At 43.4% G+C, this 18,001-nt stretch overlaps 1 protein-coding gene across 2 annotated transcripts in view; it reads right to left on the reverse strand.

Annotated features, from left to right (window-relative positions):
• LOXHD1 (lipoxygenase homology PLAT domains 1) overlaps nucleotides 1-18,001 on the reverse strand; it is a 299,746-nt gene that overhangs the window by 56,623 nt on the left and 225,122 nt on the right. For both annotated transcript variants that reach the window (XM_043514533.1, XM_043514532.1), the window contains 2 exons: nucleotides 16,818-16,941; nucleotides 8,944-9,152 (listed from right to left, as the gene is read on the reverse strand). In XM_043514533.1, coding sequence (XP_043370468.1) covers nucleotides 8,944-9,152; nucleotides 16,818-16,941 — 333 coding nt within the window. The remainder of the gene's footprint in view (nucleotides 1-8,943; nucleotides 9,153-16,817; nucleotides 16,942-18,001) is intronic.

The following is an 18,001-nucleotide window of genomic DNA, read 5'->3' on the forward strand; positions in this document are numbered from 1 at the left end:
GTCTGTATATAAAAATACATATATTGGATTGCTTCCCTCTTCCCTAACTTTGGTATGTGGCTCATTTTCTTGAATTGTAAGCTCTTCCGGGCAGGAACTGTGTTTGCTTCTCAGTGGGACCCCAATGTTGATCAGAGTCTCTAACTGCTACTATACTATAAATATTAAATGGATATTTAAATGACCATTTGGTTCCAGGACCTCTGGAAGGCTGGTCCAAGGGGCACTAGCTTAGGAATTGGGGGATCTGGGTTCAATTTGCTGCTCTGCCATAGACTTTCTGTATGGCCTTGGACAAGTCACCTAGTCTCTCTGTGCCTTAGTTCCCCGTCTGTAAAATGGGGATAATGGTCCTTCCATAGCTCCCAGGGACGTTGTGAGGATAAATACATTAAAGATTGTGAGGCACTGAAGGTACGTCTACACTGCAATTAAAACATCCATGGCACTCTGAGCCTGGGTCAGCTCCCTCAGAGAATCCAGCCTGAGCCCAAACTTCTACACTGAAACTTTAGAGCCCCATGGCCTGAGTCAGCTGACCTGGGCCAGCAGTGGCCATGCCGCAATGTAGACAAACCCTCAGATACTATGGTGATGGTGTCATCTGCATATCTTAGATAGACAGCTGAAAGCTGGTACCCGAAGCAACACAATAACCCCAGCACTATGTTGAGCATTGGTTCAGTACTGACTCAGTGCAAAGAATGCCTCATATTTAGTTATCATCATTCTGCAGCTCCTTGAAGGGTCTCCCAGCCTTCGCCTATGAGATCTGACAACATCACAACCGGAGATGGTACAGGTGCAGTCAACTGCTAATCTTCAAACTCCTCTCCAAGAATGTGTGTGTCACTGTTAAATAACTGGGGAGATTAATTTTAGCACATCCCTAACAGCATAATTCTGTATCCCAATCACAAAAAAAAAAACTTCTCTCCGTCAATCATTCTAATGAACAATCTGTTCATAACAGGCTGGAAATAAGAGCTGCCTACAGTTCATTATTTTCAAAGCAAAACTTATGCATCATTAAGAAATACAGAACTCTTAGCTCTCAACTATTACAAATTATTTTCTGAACCCCTCTAAATATCTAATAACTTTTTAAGAATAACAGCTCTATTGAGGATGAAGGGTCTGTATCTTACTCCACCCAAAAACAAATGATCATTTTATCAAACAGTCTCAACCATCACTCCTATTAGGAATACTATTACAATGATAATGTCTGTGCAGCTGCAGACAATTGATGCTAACCACTCGGGGCGTTCAAGTGTACAGTGGATGCAATAATTCTCAGATTCCAAGGGGGGTGTGGAGAATGGGAATACAGCACTTGATTTTCCGCACCCTCCTTGCCAACTCAGCGGCCCTTATGAGAACATGTGTACTGTTTCTTTAAATCTGTAGGAAGATGCCCAGAATGAGGAGGATGGGGAAGTCCTAGAAAGCAGACACAGAGTAGTTTTAGGGGAAATTCTGTTGGGACTCCTGTGAAAGTCTGCTTCTTGTCTCAATTCATTACAAATGTTCCACTAGGTATCATTCTGGGACACCTCTTGACATCAACATTTGCATTCTGGGCTACCTTTGAGAATCCAGAAGACCAACAGACTTTCATCGGTTCTCTAGGCTGACCAGGTGTCCAATTTTTGACTAGAATACCCGGTTGAAAAGGGATCCTGGAAGCTCACCGGGCCATTGAATGTCCGGTTTGCAGCGCCGCACAGTGGGGCTAGCAGACTCCTGGCTAGCCTCCGAACCGCATGGTTCCTGGGAGGCAGCCGGCATGTCCTCCCTCTGGCTCCTATGCATAGGGGCAACCAGAGGGCTCCGCACGCTGCCCCCACCCCAAGCGCCACCACCGCAGGTCCCACTGGCAGGGAACTGTGGCCAAAGGTAGCTGCAGGGGTGGCGCCTGTGGATGGGGCAGCATGAAGAGTAGCCTAGCTGTGCCTCCGCATAGGAGCTGGAGGAGGAACATGCTGCTGCTTCTGGGAGTTGCTTGAGATAAGCGCCGCCCAGAGCCTGCACCCCTGACCCCTCTCCAGTGCCCCGACCCCCTGCCCCAGCCCTGAGCCCCCTCCCACCCTCCGAACCCCTCAGTCCAAGCCTGGAGCCCCCTCCTGCACCCCAAATCCCTCATCCCCAGCCCCACATCAGAGCCCACATCCCCAGCTGGAGCTCTCACCCCCACGCACACCCCAAGCCCCTCCTGCACCCTGAACCCCTCATTTCTGATCCCATCCCAGAATCCACACCCCCCAGCCCAGATCCCAAACCCCAAATCCCTGCCTCAGTCTGGAGCCCCCTCCCATATTCCAAACCCCTCAGCTCCACCCCCTAGCCAGAACCCGCACCTGCACCCCAAACCCCTCATCCCAGTCCCCACCCCAGAGCCCGCACCCCCCAATTGGAGCCCTCACCCCTCTCTCATTCCAACCAACTGCCTCAGTTTGGAGCCCCCTCATGCATTCTGAACTCCTCATTTCTGTCCCCGCCCCCGGAGCCTGCATCCCCCACCGGAGCCCTCACCCCCTCCTGCACTCCAGCCCCCTGAGCTACTGCGGTGAAAATGAGTGAGTGAGTGAGGGTGGGGAGAGCGAGCAACACAAGGAGGGGGATAGAGTGAGTGGGGGTCTCGGAGAAGGGGCAGGGCAGTGGGTGAGGCAAGGGTGTTCGGTTTTGTGCGAGTAGAAAGTTGGCAACCCTAAAAGTTTTAAACATTGTTCTGAGGACTGGAACTAAAACTTAGTTCAGTGCTGAATTACCCCTACAGCATGGTCATTGGGGCATTCAGAACATAACTCTGGGATTATTTAATTTTGAGTTTTCTTAGCAGGTTACTTTTGAGCCTGCAGGAATGGTAAATAGCTGTCATATTCGTTCCTTTTCAAAATGAATCGTGCAATAAGCCACATCAATACATTGCATGGTCTTAAGTCATAATCACACCAGAGGGTAGTCTCTGAACATAGAGCCATAATGACCACCTGGGAAGACTGATGATATTTCTGGCTGGATTGCTGAAAGGATCCTAACGAAGCAGAATTTCAGAGAGACTTGAGTGCCTAACCTCACAGCTGCTTTGAAAATCCTAGTCACTGTTATTATTTCTCAGAGTCTAAAGTTTGCTAGGCTCTTCTGATAATAAGGCAGGGAGCCTGCCCTTAGGAGCCTACAATCAAATTTCAGATGTGACACAACAATAGGGTAAAATAAAATAACAGAAGGGGAAAGAACAGACAAAGGTCACCGCAAAGAGATTACATGGTTAGGGTCTGACGCTTGAAGGTGCTGAGAATCTCCCGGACTCCTGAGAGCAGAGGATGCTCAGTGTCTTTCCAGATCGGATCCAGCACACAGCACAGTGGGGCAGAACTTGTAACAAGGAAATGAGCTCGGCTCTTTCTGGTAAGTATCAAGTCAGAAGTGAATCTTGCGGGGGGATTTGAATGAGGACAGGACTAGATTCCTGGTATATCAGCCCATGAAAGACACCCCATCCACAAGAGGAAATGTGGAGTTTTAAATAATATTGTGATTCTCTGTGGCAGTCAAAATCAAAGATGCTGGGCTATTTTTCTTTATTAGGAGAAAAAAAATGAACATGAGTTTAAGAAAGCACTATTCAGTTTTCACCAAGTGCCTGCCTGTTGTTTCCTGTGACTACCAGGTGTCCACATTATTTTTAGTTCAATGTGTAAATTAAAATTTATCATGAAAAAGTTTTAGAGATGAGGGCAAAGCAGGCAGCAAAGGGGCCCTCTCATATCACTCAAATCTTTGTTGTCTCTGTCTTTACAAAAAGCAGAATAAAAATACATGATTACAAACTGCATGACAGTGCAGATATTACTATGCTAGTAAAGCCAGTTGAACAGAGTACAGAGACTATTCCAGCATCTTCTGCAATATACTTTGTTATTTCTGCTCAAGAATTTATGTCTATAACCTCTCACATTCTGCTAATAATAAGCAAATGCCAACTCCAAATATCCAGGTGTTCTTCACCTCCACCAAGTAGATAACTAGCAAGCAATTTTCTTCACCAGTACCTAAAGGGTACAATATTGTACAAGAAAATAAGCACATGTGCCATGGCAGCCAGTGCAGATTGTTATGTGGATGTCATAGCTGAGATGCATTTTAATCAAGAGAGACTTTCCAGGCACATGGGACTGCATGGAAAGAGGCACAAAACCCTGAGTGGGTGACTATTAAAACAGAGGCAGGGCACATTAAAAAGGAAAAATGGGCAAATGAATAGGAGGGTAGATAGGATAATGATAGGGCCTATTGAGGCTTTGGGAGCCCAAGTGGCCAGAGGCTAGCTTAAAAGCTGTGTGTTTTTATTCTTCTCTCTCTCTCTCTCTCTTCCTCAATTTCACCTTCACATCAGTTCCTTCCCCCCTTTTCCTCTCTATTATTTTCTCCCATCGTCCTGCCTGTCCCCCTTCTCACAGTGTCCCTACCTACTTCACACTTCCTTCTCTGATTCCCCATTCCCTCTCTTCCTCCCACCATTCCTGCCCATTTCTTTATCCCTCTTTCCCAAGACTGCTGATTTTCTCTCCTTTCCTTTTTAACAGTTTGGTGGATGCCAATACTTGCTCACCTACAACTTACCTGCCCAGGTCAGAGGTACATTTACATATAAACATACACTGGAGAGGGAGGGGGAAGAGGCGTTATATACTTGCCTAACTTTGAAAATCTGCACCAAAAATGCTTGGATACAAATTGGCCTAACGTTAATAACTAGGCACTTAGAGTGCATTAAGAAAGTGGCTTGATAATAAACTAAAAGCTATGAGAAAGCACAGCTCAAGGTGTCAGAATGCATTGCTTGAATGGAAGTTAGTGGAAGCATTACACTTTACCATTACCTGCTGCAACAGGGCATGCAAGTTCAAGAGATTTTCAATTTGTTTAGGAGTCCTCTCTCTTTGTATATTTCATTCCTCTCTCTCTCACTGGACAAAAAAATTAAAAAAGGCTTTTCAGCACATCTGGAAAATTAACAGCAACAGCTGGGCATGACCTGAAATGGACTGCCTATTGATATCTTCAGTCCTGGTGGGCTTTGGCTTGCAGAAAGACTGCAGTACTTGTGGGACTTGGGTTGACTTTCAGGAGGTGGTAGCTGCCATGTGGAGCAAGAATTATTCATATTTTGAAGATTCATACTACATTTAAACTCAGTGATGGGGAGTTTATGTAAATTCTGTCTCCCTGAGCAATAACAACAATAAAAAAAGAAAGGTTCCTTTTCTAGGAGCTCTGATCTGTGCACATTGCTTATGAGCCATGATTAATTCTCTTTTGTGAGGCCCTCCAAGCTGTGAAAACAATTTCCATGTTTAGCTAGAAAATTATACAAGATGCTTTTCTCATTGGAGGCAGCTTATGAAACCCAGCTGGAAGCACTGCAAAAATCAACAAGGGAAAAGGTGAATAGAGAATAGGAGCAGTGTTTTCCCCAGGAATTGAAATTAGGGGGTGTGTGTGTTCAAATTTACACAGGGGGCGGCGGGTCAGGGCCGCTGAGGGGTGAGACTGTGAGGGTGAAGGTGAGCTGTATGGCACCATAGTAAAAACTGAAAAATGTTTCATGACCATTTGATTAGATTTTAAAATCATCACACAAATTAAAGTTGGCTACTCAAGCCTTCTATGAAGCACTTCATCTACATTCTTCTTGGTTTCTTGTTATAATTTTGCACATCTCTGTTAATGAACTTCTTGAATGCAATGCATTCATCTTTGGTGGCTTCTCATATGTCCGGTACTTCCATTCCTTCAACTGATATGCTCATTAGTTCATTCAGATGATCAGGCAGAAGGCAACTTCTTTCAAAACAAAAAATTCTATTCAATGATGAAAAAGAACACTCAACTCTAGCTGTTGTGACTGGGAGGAGCAAAAGATGAATTCCTACTTCTTTCAGCCCAGGAAACATAGCATAAAGATCGGGTCGAGCCACTAGTGATGATAAAAAAAGAAGTTGAAGTCAAATCTTCATTCATTCATCATATGATAGATATGATAGTCCACTCTGTGTTCAAATTCTCTATTCTGTCCTGAGCACATGGCAGCCTCATTGCTGGTAGTGCCTCACTCCACTCAACTGTGGGAGTTTTATAAGACAGGGATTTGTAAAAGTTATGTAGAGGTTGAGTAGAATCTAGAAGTCGCTGTTGTAGATTTTTAAGAATCAAGTCTGTGTACTTTTTCAGTTGTCTTAACAAACACTTCTTGTCCTCTTCACTTAATGATTCAATATAAATGCCTTCATAAGTCAACTTCTGGACTGAAGTCTTTTTCAATGGACAGCTCTCTGATTGATCCAAATGTACCTTCTACTTCCAGTACTTTTTCAATGGATAGCTCTCTGATTGATCCAAACGTGCCTTCTATTGCTGGACAAAGTTCTACTACTGTTGTAGCAGATGCCTGGAAGGCATTGTTTAATGACCCAAGTGGTTTCAACAGTAGACTTACAAGGGAGAGAATGGCAAAAATCTTCTCTGAACGTAGTAGCAAAAGTAATCCACCAGCCTCACTACTTAGATCCATCCCATCTTGGTAGATACTTTCCAAAGCCAGTAATAATGGCTGGAGTAATTTTAAGACAACAGCCAATAATCGCTCATGAGAAACCCAGAGGGTTTTCCCAGGTTGGACTAATTTGAACTTCAGTCCCAGTGTATCTTCTATATTTTCCAAGATATTCAGTCTTTTTGGACTCTTGCAGAAAATAAAATATAATGAAGACATTAAATTTATAGCTTTTTAAATGTCTTTTGAAGAGTCTGCAGCTCGTACTAGCGCTAGTTGGAGTAGATGGCCTCTGCAGTGTGTATAGGAGAGACTAGGGTTACACTTCTCTCTGAGCAAAGCTTGTGCTCTACCATGTCTTCCAGAGAAGTTTGCAGCTCCATCAAATGCATAAGCAGCCATCTGTTCGGGGTCCCATTGACAAGCATTTAACTATTCTAAGATGTGGGTTGTCAGAGATCAGCCAATCTGTCTTCCATAACTTGAACATCTAGAAATGCATCTACTGGCCTACACTGACATCAAGATAACGTACACAATGACTTAGTACTTGATGATCATTTGCATTGGTGCATTCATAAGACATATATGCAAATTTTTTGAATGTCGTGGGAGAGTTCTTCACTTTTTCAACTGTGGAGTCTTTCACTGTTGCACCACATGCCTCTAGCCAGTCATCTGAGTTTCTTGCAGAAAGATAGTGAGCATTTGCTGGTCTTGTTTGGAACCAGTATTCAACTTCAGGATGAACAAGTGACAATGCACTTAACATTGGCCTCCAGTCTGTAGTGTGTGGTATCTCTTGCTTAAATAGAAAGTATGAGGCCATGGCTATGTTTGTTCACATGAACTATGTTGTGTAACAGCCTCATTAACACTCACCGGTGTTGTCCTCGGTCAGTGGAGACTCAGAGTTCAGAGCTGCTTTCACATGAGTTCACCTCCCAGGTGGGGGGCAAGAAAGCACCTTTCTCGTTCCTCCAGCTGCTCACTGTTCTGGCCACGGTTGTTCATTGTGCCACTGTTCACTCCATCGCTCTGTTGCCAATGGCCCTGCACCATCATCTTCTGCTGCCACCTGCCACTGTGACCTCTGTAAGTTGGTCTCTTGAGATTCCACCCAGGTCTCAGTGATTTTAGCTGAGTTCTCAGTGGGGGAACCTCACTGCTAGTGCAGACTGGGCCATCTCTTCTACAGAAACACTGTCCCACAGCAGGGCTAAGCATTTAGACCTGATTATCAGTGATTTCAGCAGTAGTGATCACTTAACAAAACAAAAACTATCTATGGAGCCTAATCAGCTCTTTCTTTAAACAGTGGAGGGGGCAGGTCTAATAGTACTTGTGACTCAGGCAGACCATCAAGCAAAACACCTGTCCCCACCCTCTCTCTTGATGCCCTAAATCAGCACAGGCTAAGTACAGTTCTACTGCCCTTTACTCATACAATAAGAATAACAACATTTCTTTACCCCTCACATTCAAGTGATTTGTAACCGAACCCCAGCCAAAATCTCTCACTTGGGCAACACAGCTCTGTTTGCTGGATACCTAGGTAGATTAAGTGTGAATGTAAATACAATCTGGTCCTGAAGCCTTCCCCCCCAAACCCCAGTTTATCCCTGGCTGTCAGGGAGAGCTCATTTAGACTTTGCTTACAAATCATAATTTGAAATTATTAGGTTGGCCAACATCACTGAAATGAATGCACTGACATGGTCATAAACAGCTGTACAAGGAAGCTAGTCTATGTTCATACTTTTCAAATCTAATATACTTTTTCAGATACATGTATTTTATCATACACTGCATATCCTTTTGAAGTGTGTATTAATGTTTCAATTTCAATTCACATTTCCAAACAAATCACTAAATTGGCAACACTGCATGTAACTAGTTCACAAAACTGGGGAGGGTGTTGGGAAAATTCGGGGGGGGGGGGGTAAACACCCCATGGGGGGAAGTGTAGGGAAATCCCTGGGCCTATTTTTACTGCACCTGTGGATAAATTATAACTGTACCAGATAAAAAAACAATTTACATTGAAGATGTTCAAACAACCATCTTATGGAAGAGCAACTGTCATTTTATTAGAGATGGGACAAAACTGGGACATCAATTGCAAAGCCATTTAAATTTTGCAGATTTTGAACCTGCCCTCTAAAGACTTGGTTCTAAGTCCGATCCCAAACCAGAAGGGACTTATTTGTTGAGTCTGCTTTGGGTGTAGTTGAAATCTTGTGAGAGAACAACTTGAGAGAACCCCAGTTTCTATTCTGGATCCAAACATGTCCTCTTTTGCCCTTTTCTAAACTATATTGAAGATAGGTGAAACATGCTTCATGCAAGCCTCCAATGACCACTCTTTGTTCACACAGTACCTCCAATTTTTTGATCTCCCCAACATCTAATCCCATAACAGAGAACTTCTCCATGGAGCCATCAGCAAACTCTTTCTTTTTTTTTGGGAGATCCAGCCACAGTCTGCCTGTCTGCACTTTCTGAGGACCCATAATGATGATGTAAACTCGGCTCTCAGTGCTTGAATCATATTCTGTGCCGGTAGTGATGATGAGGTGATATGGAATCACTGCAAAGGACAAAGTTCCATTAATCAGAAAATGTGTACAGAGATGCAAGGGTACCAACATCTCAAGTGCCAGTAGTCTAATCCTAAAAGGTGCGGAGTGCCTCCTGAGAGGTGTTGAGTAATCTCAATCTGTGAGATGCACATCACCTTGCAGGATTGGGCTATGAATGTGTGCTGGGAAATTTTCCCATATACACACACACAGGGCCAAATTCAGCCTTCACTTACCTCCCATGCAACCCCATTCATTTTCATAAAATTACATAGGGTGCATTTCAGTGCAAAATTTTCCTGTGTAGACTAAGGGCCTGGTTTTGATTTACATTAAGGGACCTTAGTGTCAACGAGTCTCAGGCCCTACATCATAAATAGGCCAGCAGACCAAAGAGTTAACACACTCATAGGATAACAAAGGCACATAAAACTCTGTTAGCACCAAGCCAAACAGAATCGTTGACTGAACATCCCCAGTACCACAGTAGTTCCTCGTTGTTCTTTATTCAAGGATCACTTTGATACATGGGGCACTTTCAGAGCTCCAATGTCCCTTTATATAATCAAGGAAAACTATGAACGTTCTCATATTAAAGATTAGACACTGAATAATATTTATACATTATATAATATATATTTGGGGAAAAACCCTTCAGACCATAGCTTCGGAGCTTCCCTAGGTAGTTTTACGGTTGTTTTGAAACATTTCAGCTCAACTGTTAGTAAGGAAGAGCTGTTTCTCCAGTGACAGGCTGCTTTTCAAGTGGTTTCCAAGAGCCCATTTGGGTATTGGACGATGAAGAGAAAGATGATGAATACACCTATGACTTCTCAGAACATGTCACACCAAGCTGTACATGTTCACAACAAAACATGTTCAAAACTCGTGAAATGTACCTCAGCACAAACTCCAAACTTGGCCGAGGTTAATCAACAGATTGTTTTTTTTTTGGGGGGGGAGCTGACTAAAATATGACCATATAGATCATTGTTGCAACCACTGTTATATTTTTGCAACAAATCTTGTACAAAATGTGGCATGTAAGATGTCTATGAATAGGTTATGATTTTCTGGTTATGATTATGCTATCTGTATGCATGTATTGTTTTTGTCTTTGAAGTTATAAGTATTGGCTCAATATCTGGATTTCAAATGTTTGCCCCTGGGGTAATGCTCACAAGGTAGCTAGCCAGCACATCTTGTAGGAACTATTCAAATTGAGTGGCCCATCAAAAGAACAGTTAGCTGACAATGGACCATGGGAGATGCCCATCTACACTTAATTGAATTTCCTGCTGTGATAAGCAAAATGCATGGACATATAACTTGCCCATGTGACTCCAGACTCCATCTTGTTGCTGTAATTTTCCACAGTGAGAACAATGGGATTCCCTCCACATGGCAAAAGCTACAAAAGGCCCTGGAAATAGCTCCATTTTGTCTCTGTCTTGCTCAAACCTCCGGACTATGGACTTATAATAAAGGAAGCATTCTAACCAAGGGTCTGAGGTCCTTCCAGTGATTTGAAAGCAACCAGAGACTTAACAAGCCAGCAATTTATTCCATCACTGCTACAAGCTTGAACCAAGAACTTTGCAATTGTTGTATGTATTTGATTCCTTTAACTAGTTTTAACTCTCGCCTTTCTTTCTTTCTTTTTATGATTAAACCTTTAGATTTTAGATACTAAAGGATTGGCATCAGCATGATTTTTGGGTAATATCTAAGTTATATATTGATTTGGGTGTGTGGCTGGTCCTTTGGGATCAGAAGAACCTTTTATTTGATGAGACTGGTTGTAAAGAACCACTCATCTTTAAATCCAGTGGTTTTGGTGATGACATAAGAACTGAAATGCCCAAGGAAACTGCTTTTATGACTTCTTGGTAGCCAGTGCAGTGAAACAGAAGTTTATTTTTGTTGCTGATTTGGTATATTTTATGGAATAACCACCACCAGTTGTTTAGGTTGTGTTTCCCCTGTTTCTCAGCAGTTTGTCCTGAAGTTGGCATCCTCAGTTGTGACCCACTGAAGCCCAGGGGGCAAGGCTCACAAATCTTTTGAGTAACACTTGGCCAAGGTTCAAGTGATCCTGGACTGATTTAAAGTTTCCATATTTTCATTAATGATTTGGATAATCGAGTAGAGAGTAAGTTTATAAAATTTGCAGGTGATATCAAGATGGGAGGGATTAAAGCACTTTGGAGGACAGGATTAGAATTCAACATGACCTTGACAAATTGGAGAATTCGTCTGAATTCAACAAGATTACATCCAATAAAGACTAGTGCAATGTACTTCATTTAGGAAGGAAAAATCAAATACACAACTATGAAATAGGGAAAAACTGACTAGGTGGTTGTACTGCTGAAAAGGATCTGGGGGTTAGAGTGAATCACATATTGAATATGAATCAACAATGCAGAAAAAAGGCTACTATCATTCCGAGGTGTATTAACAGGAGTGCTGTATGTAAGACACAGGAGGTAATAGTCCCACTCTATTCGGCACTGGTGAGGCCTCAGCTGGAGTATTGTGTCCAGTTCTGGGTGCCACGCCTCAGGAAATTGTGGACAAATTGGAGATAGTCCCATGGAGAGCAACAAAAATGATAAAAGTTTTAGAAATCCTGACCTATAAGGAAAGTTTTGAAAAAATTAGGCATGTTTTGTCTTGAAAAAAGAAGACTGAGAGGGGACCTGAGAACAGTCTTCAAATATGCGAAGGGCTTCTATAAAGAGGACCATGATCAATTGTTCTCCCCATCCACTGAAGGTAGGACAAGAAGTAACGGGCTTAATCTGTAGCAAGAGAGATTTAGGTTAGATATTAGGAAAAGCTTTCTAACCATAAAGGGTAGTTAAGCCCTGGAACAGGCTTCCAAGGAAAGCTGTGGAATCCCCATCATTGGAGGTTTTTAAAAACGGGTTGGACAAACCCCTCTCAAGGATGGTCTAAGTTTCTTGGTCCTGCTACAATACAGGGGGTGGGACTGGATGACTTTTGGAGGTCCCTTCCAGCCCTACATTTCTATGATTCTATCACAGTGGTGTTGATCAAGTTTTTGCTTTAGGTTTGAACTTGAAACTTACACAGGGGGATGACTTCATGCAAATTAAATCTGCTCTTTCCTCTGTGAGCTGAAACTAATGAGTTTCATACAACCCCAATTTCAGGCTTCTGAAATTGACTGTAACAGCACAGAAGTGAATTAAACATTAGGCAAGAATTATTCTACACTATACAGTACCAATTATGCCTAATCATGCACATCAGTGTAATGAGCGTGCAATGAATTCACTGTAGTACAATTGTTTAAGCAATGCAATGATGGCGCCTCTTCATCGAAAAGATCACAATGTGGGTTATATAAATTTGACACACACCACAAGAGATGTCAAACTGTAGCCTCCCACCTTAATTAAAGAGTATTCCGAATTCCTTTTCGAGAGTTCTTCCACTGGAAGATCATTTCATTCTGTCATCCTGTGGTAGGTTAAAATGGCTTTCTTCATACAATTACTGCTAATATTATATACAACTTAAATAGCATGCTCCATTCAAAGAACTCAAAGCACTTTACAAGCATTAAATCTGACAGTACACGTGAGCTAGGAAAGTATTATCACCCCCCATTTTACATACGGATAAGCTGAGAGTTGTTAAGGCCCAGATTTTTAAAGGTACTTAAGCACTGCTGTGCTCAGCGTTGCAATGCCAAACTGATATAAGAGCCTACGTTTCCTTTTTTACAAGTGATTTAGGCACCCAGGAGCCTAAATCCCATTGACTGTTCATGGGATTTTGTCTCTTAAGTGCCTATATCTTTTTTGAAAATGAGATTTAAGCTCCTAAATCAGTTAGGTGTTGTAACACTGAGCACAGCATATGCTTAAAAACCTTTAAGAATCTGGCCTCAGTGACCTGCCCAAGGGTATCCAATGAGTTAAGCAGAGACGTTCTGGGTCGCAATCCTGTGCCCTGACCACTACAAAATAACGTCTTTGTTTGTTCCTCTGGGGCATGGGACAACCTCTCTCGTTTATTGGGACTGTGGTACTTCTCCAGGTATTGAAAGTACTGGAGGCCTAAAAGTTGCTATACCTGCAAAAGAACGTGGAAACCATTACAGTTCCATTAGCGATGGTGCCGAATGGAAGACATTGAGATTTTACATGTGAAGTTACATGGAATGCCCAGATGATGGATGCAAGGCAGTTATTCATTCCTCCGCTGAGGAAGCAGTATCAGAGGGAAGGTGCAAATTACAGAACGACCTCACTTATTTCTCATTGCAGCACTGTCACAGGCAGGCTGGCCCTTTAAGGCCTACCAACTAGCTCCCAGCTGACAGTGGTATGACAGTGATATGACAGAACTTCCTGTGACTTGGCTAGAGAGCTGAGGCACTGAAGACCTGGCAAGAGGCAGATAGCCAGCAGGAGGCACTGGAGACGAGGATCCTTGCCGCAGTGCACCCAGATACAAGGGAGTGCTACAGGTGGTGAGTACACTTCCTTCACAAGCACAACACTGGATCCACTCATACTGAAATGAGTGAAGAACAAGAGGAAGATTTGAGTGGCACCAAGACAAGTAGGTTACAGGGTGGGTTGGGCAACAAAAAATCAGATTCAAAACCTAAGCCTGAAAATGGAAAAAGCAAGAGAACCAATAACACTAGCCGTGGCTTTTTTAGCTGTTAGATGCTGCATGTTTGTACAGATGCCACAGTGACCAGGTGCTTTATAAACACAGAGCAAAATACTGTCAGGGCCCATGCATACTGAGATTATGAAGGTGCATAAATGCCCCCCCCCAAATATCCCATTTTAAAAGCAGCTGGTTTACAATTATGCTCCATAATCAATGCTTTCACTTTCTTAAAAAATTAAGTCTCTAGCCTTTGTCATTGGGAAGAGAGCCTTTAAAGGTAGAGAGGTAGATACGCTGGAGGTAGAGACGTAGATACGCTGGAGGGTAGGTATAGTGCCCTAGACAAATTGGAGGATTGGGCCAAAAGAAATATGGTTCAACAAGGACAAATGCAGAGTCCTGCACTTAGGATGAAAGAATCCCCTGCACCACTACAGGCTGGGGACCAACTGGCTAAGCAGCGGTTCTGCAGAAAAGTATCTGGGGATTACAGTGGACAAGAAGCTGGATATGAGTCAGCGGTGTGCCCTTGTTGCCAAGGAGGCGAAAGGCATATTGGGCTGCATTTGTAGGAGCATTGCCAGCAGATCGAGGGAAGTGATTATTCCCCTCTATTTGGCACTGGTGAGGCCACACCCGGAGAATTGCGTCCAGTTTTGGGCCCTCCACTACAGAAAGGATGTGGACAAATTGGAGAGAGTCCAGCGGAAGGCAACGGAAATGATTAAGGGGCTGGGGAATATGATTTATGAGGAGAGGCTGAGGGAACTGGGTTTATTTAGTCTGCAGAAGAGAAGAGTGAGGGGAGATTTGATAGCAGCCTTCAACTACCTGAAGGAGGTTCCAAAGAGGATGAAGCTTGGCTGCTCTCAGTGGTGGCAGATGACAGAACAAGAAGCAATAGTCTCAAGTTACAGTGAGGGAAGTCTAGGATGGATATTAGGAAACACTATTTCACTAGGAGGGTGGTGAAGCACTGGAATGGGTTACCTAGGGAGGTGGTGGAATCTCCTTTCTTAGAGATTTTTAAGGCCTGGCTTGACAAAGCCTTGGCTGGGATGATTTAGTTGGTGTTGGTCCTGCTTTGAGCAGGGGATTGGACTAGATGACCCCTGAGGTCTCTTCCAACCCTAATATTCTATGATTCTACGAAATCACCAGCCTGCCAGCTTCTGCAATGCAGCTATGCATTGCAGGAGCAAAATCTGCAGCACACTGAAAATCTGGGGGTAGATTAAAATAAATGAATTTAAAATCAAATTAACTAAACACTGCCATTCATACTGTACTGTCTGTGCCGTGCAGAGAGGGGTCTTGAATGGGATAAGAGTATCGGGTGGTAAACAGTGCCACAGAATTTCGGGGCCCACAGAGTTTAATTTAGATCTAATGTGACACATAGGACATGAGGCCTCAGAAGAGAGAGAGAGAGAGAGAGAGCTGGAAAGAGCATCTGATACAAGCAGCAAGTAAAAGTCTTCACTGGAAATTGATCCTCTAATCCATACAGAATAGGTTGTTACTTGGTGATAACACATCTTACATACATATAGCCCCTTTCATGGCAAAGGATCTCAAAGAGCTTTGCATACTTGAATGGATGCAGTGCACAAACTATATATGCCTTGTACAACTTCTTCCACCAACCCTGTCCCTCCCAGAGAGCTGCCTTTCCCTCTCAAATCCTGGGTGTCTGGAAGGTGAGGGTGGAGAAGGGAACTGGTGCATGATTCTGTGTGTCTGGGAGGTGGCTGTCTTCCCAAAAAGCCCTGTTCATCTAAGGGGCTAGCTGCCTGTCTCAAATCCTGTGAGTTTAGACGATTGGCTGCAGTCTAGTGGAGGTGTTGCCCTTCTCAAAACCATATGCATCTAGACATGCCTGCTATTATACCCCAGGAGGGCCAGTGCCTGCCTGGGTTTTCCTTCATCCTTGTATTATCCTAGCACTCAGGGGTATTGAGGCCACTGGTCCCTGCACCAGTAGGTGCTAAGTGGAATATGCAAGGTTTCCCGTGCCCTGGTCACCCATCCAAGATCAGGGCATTATATTTAGATATCAAGGTGACATTGGCTGGAAGGAGGCTCCATGTGCCTGGAATGAAATCTTCTTCTGAGTTTTGCACAAAGCCAATCACACAATTAGTGCTTAACAAATAAAAGAAACAATATACGCAGGGATCACTTTGCCCACAACCGAATGCACACATGAAACACAGCACCTATTTAGCAGCTGACAGTAATATTACACTGCAGATTAGGAAAGGGGAAATGAGAACCCTTTTCCAAATTAAAATGCAGAGGGGATTTTAAGGAGTCAGAATGCAGTTGCATGAGCTGGAATTTGTCCAGGATATCAGTGTTAACACCCCAACTCTTACAAGAGAGTCATGGAATTTTTAATACCCACCAAGAGTCTCATGCAAAAGACAGCACCTTCAGCAACACCATGAGAAAGTGTTGAGTCAACACAGACTTGACGAAAAGAGCACCCCCTGCGAACCAGTCATACTGCTTCTGAAGGAGCTCTGGGTTTGCGTTAGAAGTGCCCCGTGCAGGTTTCACCTCTGGATGGTTGAGAAGAGATGTTCTTGGAGAATCTACCTAGTTATGTGCTCATGTCACAAAAAACACGTTGCGTGTAGAATTTGTTTTCATGGGAGATGAAGGACTCAATCCCCGGGCTCTAGCGCTACATAACCTAGATTTAGGCGGGAGGGAAAGAAGAAGTCTGGAAGTATAGGAAGTGCCTTTTACCGTGTAGGATTATTCAGTTGCTATGATGAAGACCATTATAGAAATAGCAATACACAAACAGATCCAAGCACCGATCCAGCCTGATTCTTCTGAGTTTATGAGATCCCATAGGATTACTGCCCCAGGGGGTACAGCTGCAGGATGTCCAGAAGAATTTACCTTTCTGCCCCACTTTGGTCTTCACCAGTATAAACACATGGCCCAAAGAACTCAAATCAAGAACACACATGTGCATCCAGACACACACACAGTTCTCTTACATGAGCCTTCCTGGGCAGACCCGTTCAAGCTGAGTTTCTTCTTATTCTTCACATTTGCATTGCTATCTTGGCTCTTCAGGCAGAGAGATGAGCCACCCAGGCGGTTCCATTCACCTTCATAGCTCTAATTAGAACACACACATGTGAAGGTAACCAGGTACAGTGCTCACTACATTGCCAGCTGTTCCTATATGCCTCAAACAACATAACACGAAATCCCTCTATCTCTCCATGTAGTTTTTGCTGAGTACAGCTCTCATAAGCATGACTCCTCATCATTTATTACAGCTCATCCACTTACTTTACTGTAATGACCTTACCTCCACCATTTCCATGAGTGCTAGTGTCATAACCATACAGCTAAGGGTAGCCTAGAATTCCTCCTTACCTGTAAGGGGTTAAGAAGCTCAAATAACCTGTTTCGCACCTGACCAAAAAGACCAATGGGGAAAGAAGATACTTTCAAATCTTGGCGGGGGGTGGGGGGGAGGCTTTGTTTTGTGTGTTCTCTCGGGAAGCAGAGAAGCATCAGATCAGAAAACTCCTTCTCCTATAAACCATCCTAAAAGTCTCTCATATTATAAAAATTGTAAGTAAAAGCCAGGCAAGGTGTGTCTTTCGTTCTGCTTGTGAATTTTTCCTTTCCTGAAGGGAGGTTTATTCCTGTTTTTTGTAACGTTGAAACTAAGCCTAGAGGAAGTTCTGCTGTGTTTTTGAATCTTTTGTTACCCTGTAAAAGTTATTTTCCATCCTGATTTTACAGAGGTGATTTTTACCTTTTTTTAAAATAAAATCCTTCTTTAAGAACCTGACTGATTTCTCTATTGTCCTAAGACCCAGGGGTTTGGGTCTGTGATCACTTTGTAACCAATTGGTTAGGATATTATTCTCAAGCCTCCCCAGGAAAGGGGGTGTAAGGGCTTGGGGGGATATTTTGGGGAAATAGGAATTCCAAGTGGTCCTTTCCCTGATTCTTTGTTAAATCACTTGGTGGTGGCAGTGTACCCTTCAAGGGCAAAGAATTTGTGCCTTGGGGAAGTTTTAACCTAAGCTGGTAGAAATAAGAGTAGGGGGTCTTTCTTGAGGCTTTGGATTCTTTGACCATGGGATGGTGTTCCATGAAGGAGGAGTGCTGGGCAGAGACGGGCTCCATCTTACGAAGAGAGGGAAGAACATCTTTGCCA

The sequence above is a fragment of the Dermochelys coriacea genome, chromosome 5 (assembly GCF_009764565.3).
Source record: "Dermochelys coriacea isolate rDerCor1 chromosome 5, rDerCor1.pri.v4, whole genome shotgun sequence".
NCBI lineage: Eukaryota > Metazoa > Chordata > Testudines > Dermochelyidae > Dermochelys > Dermochelys coriacea.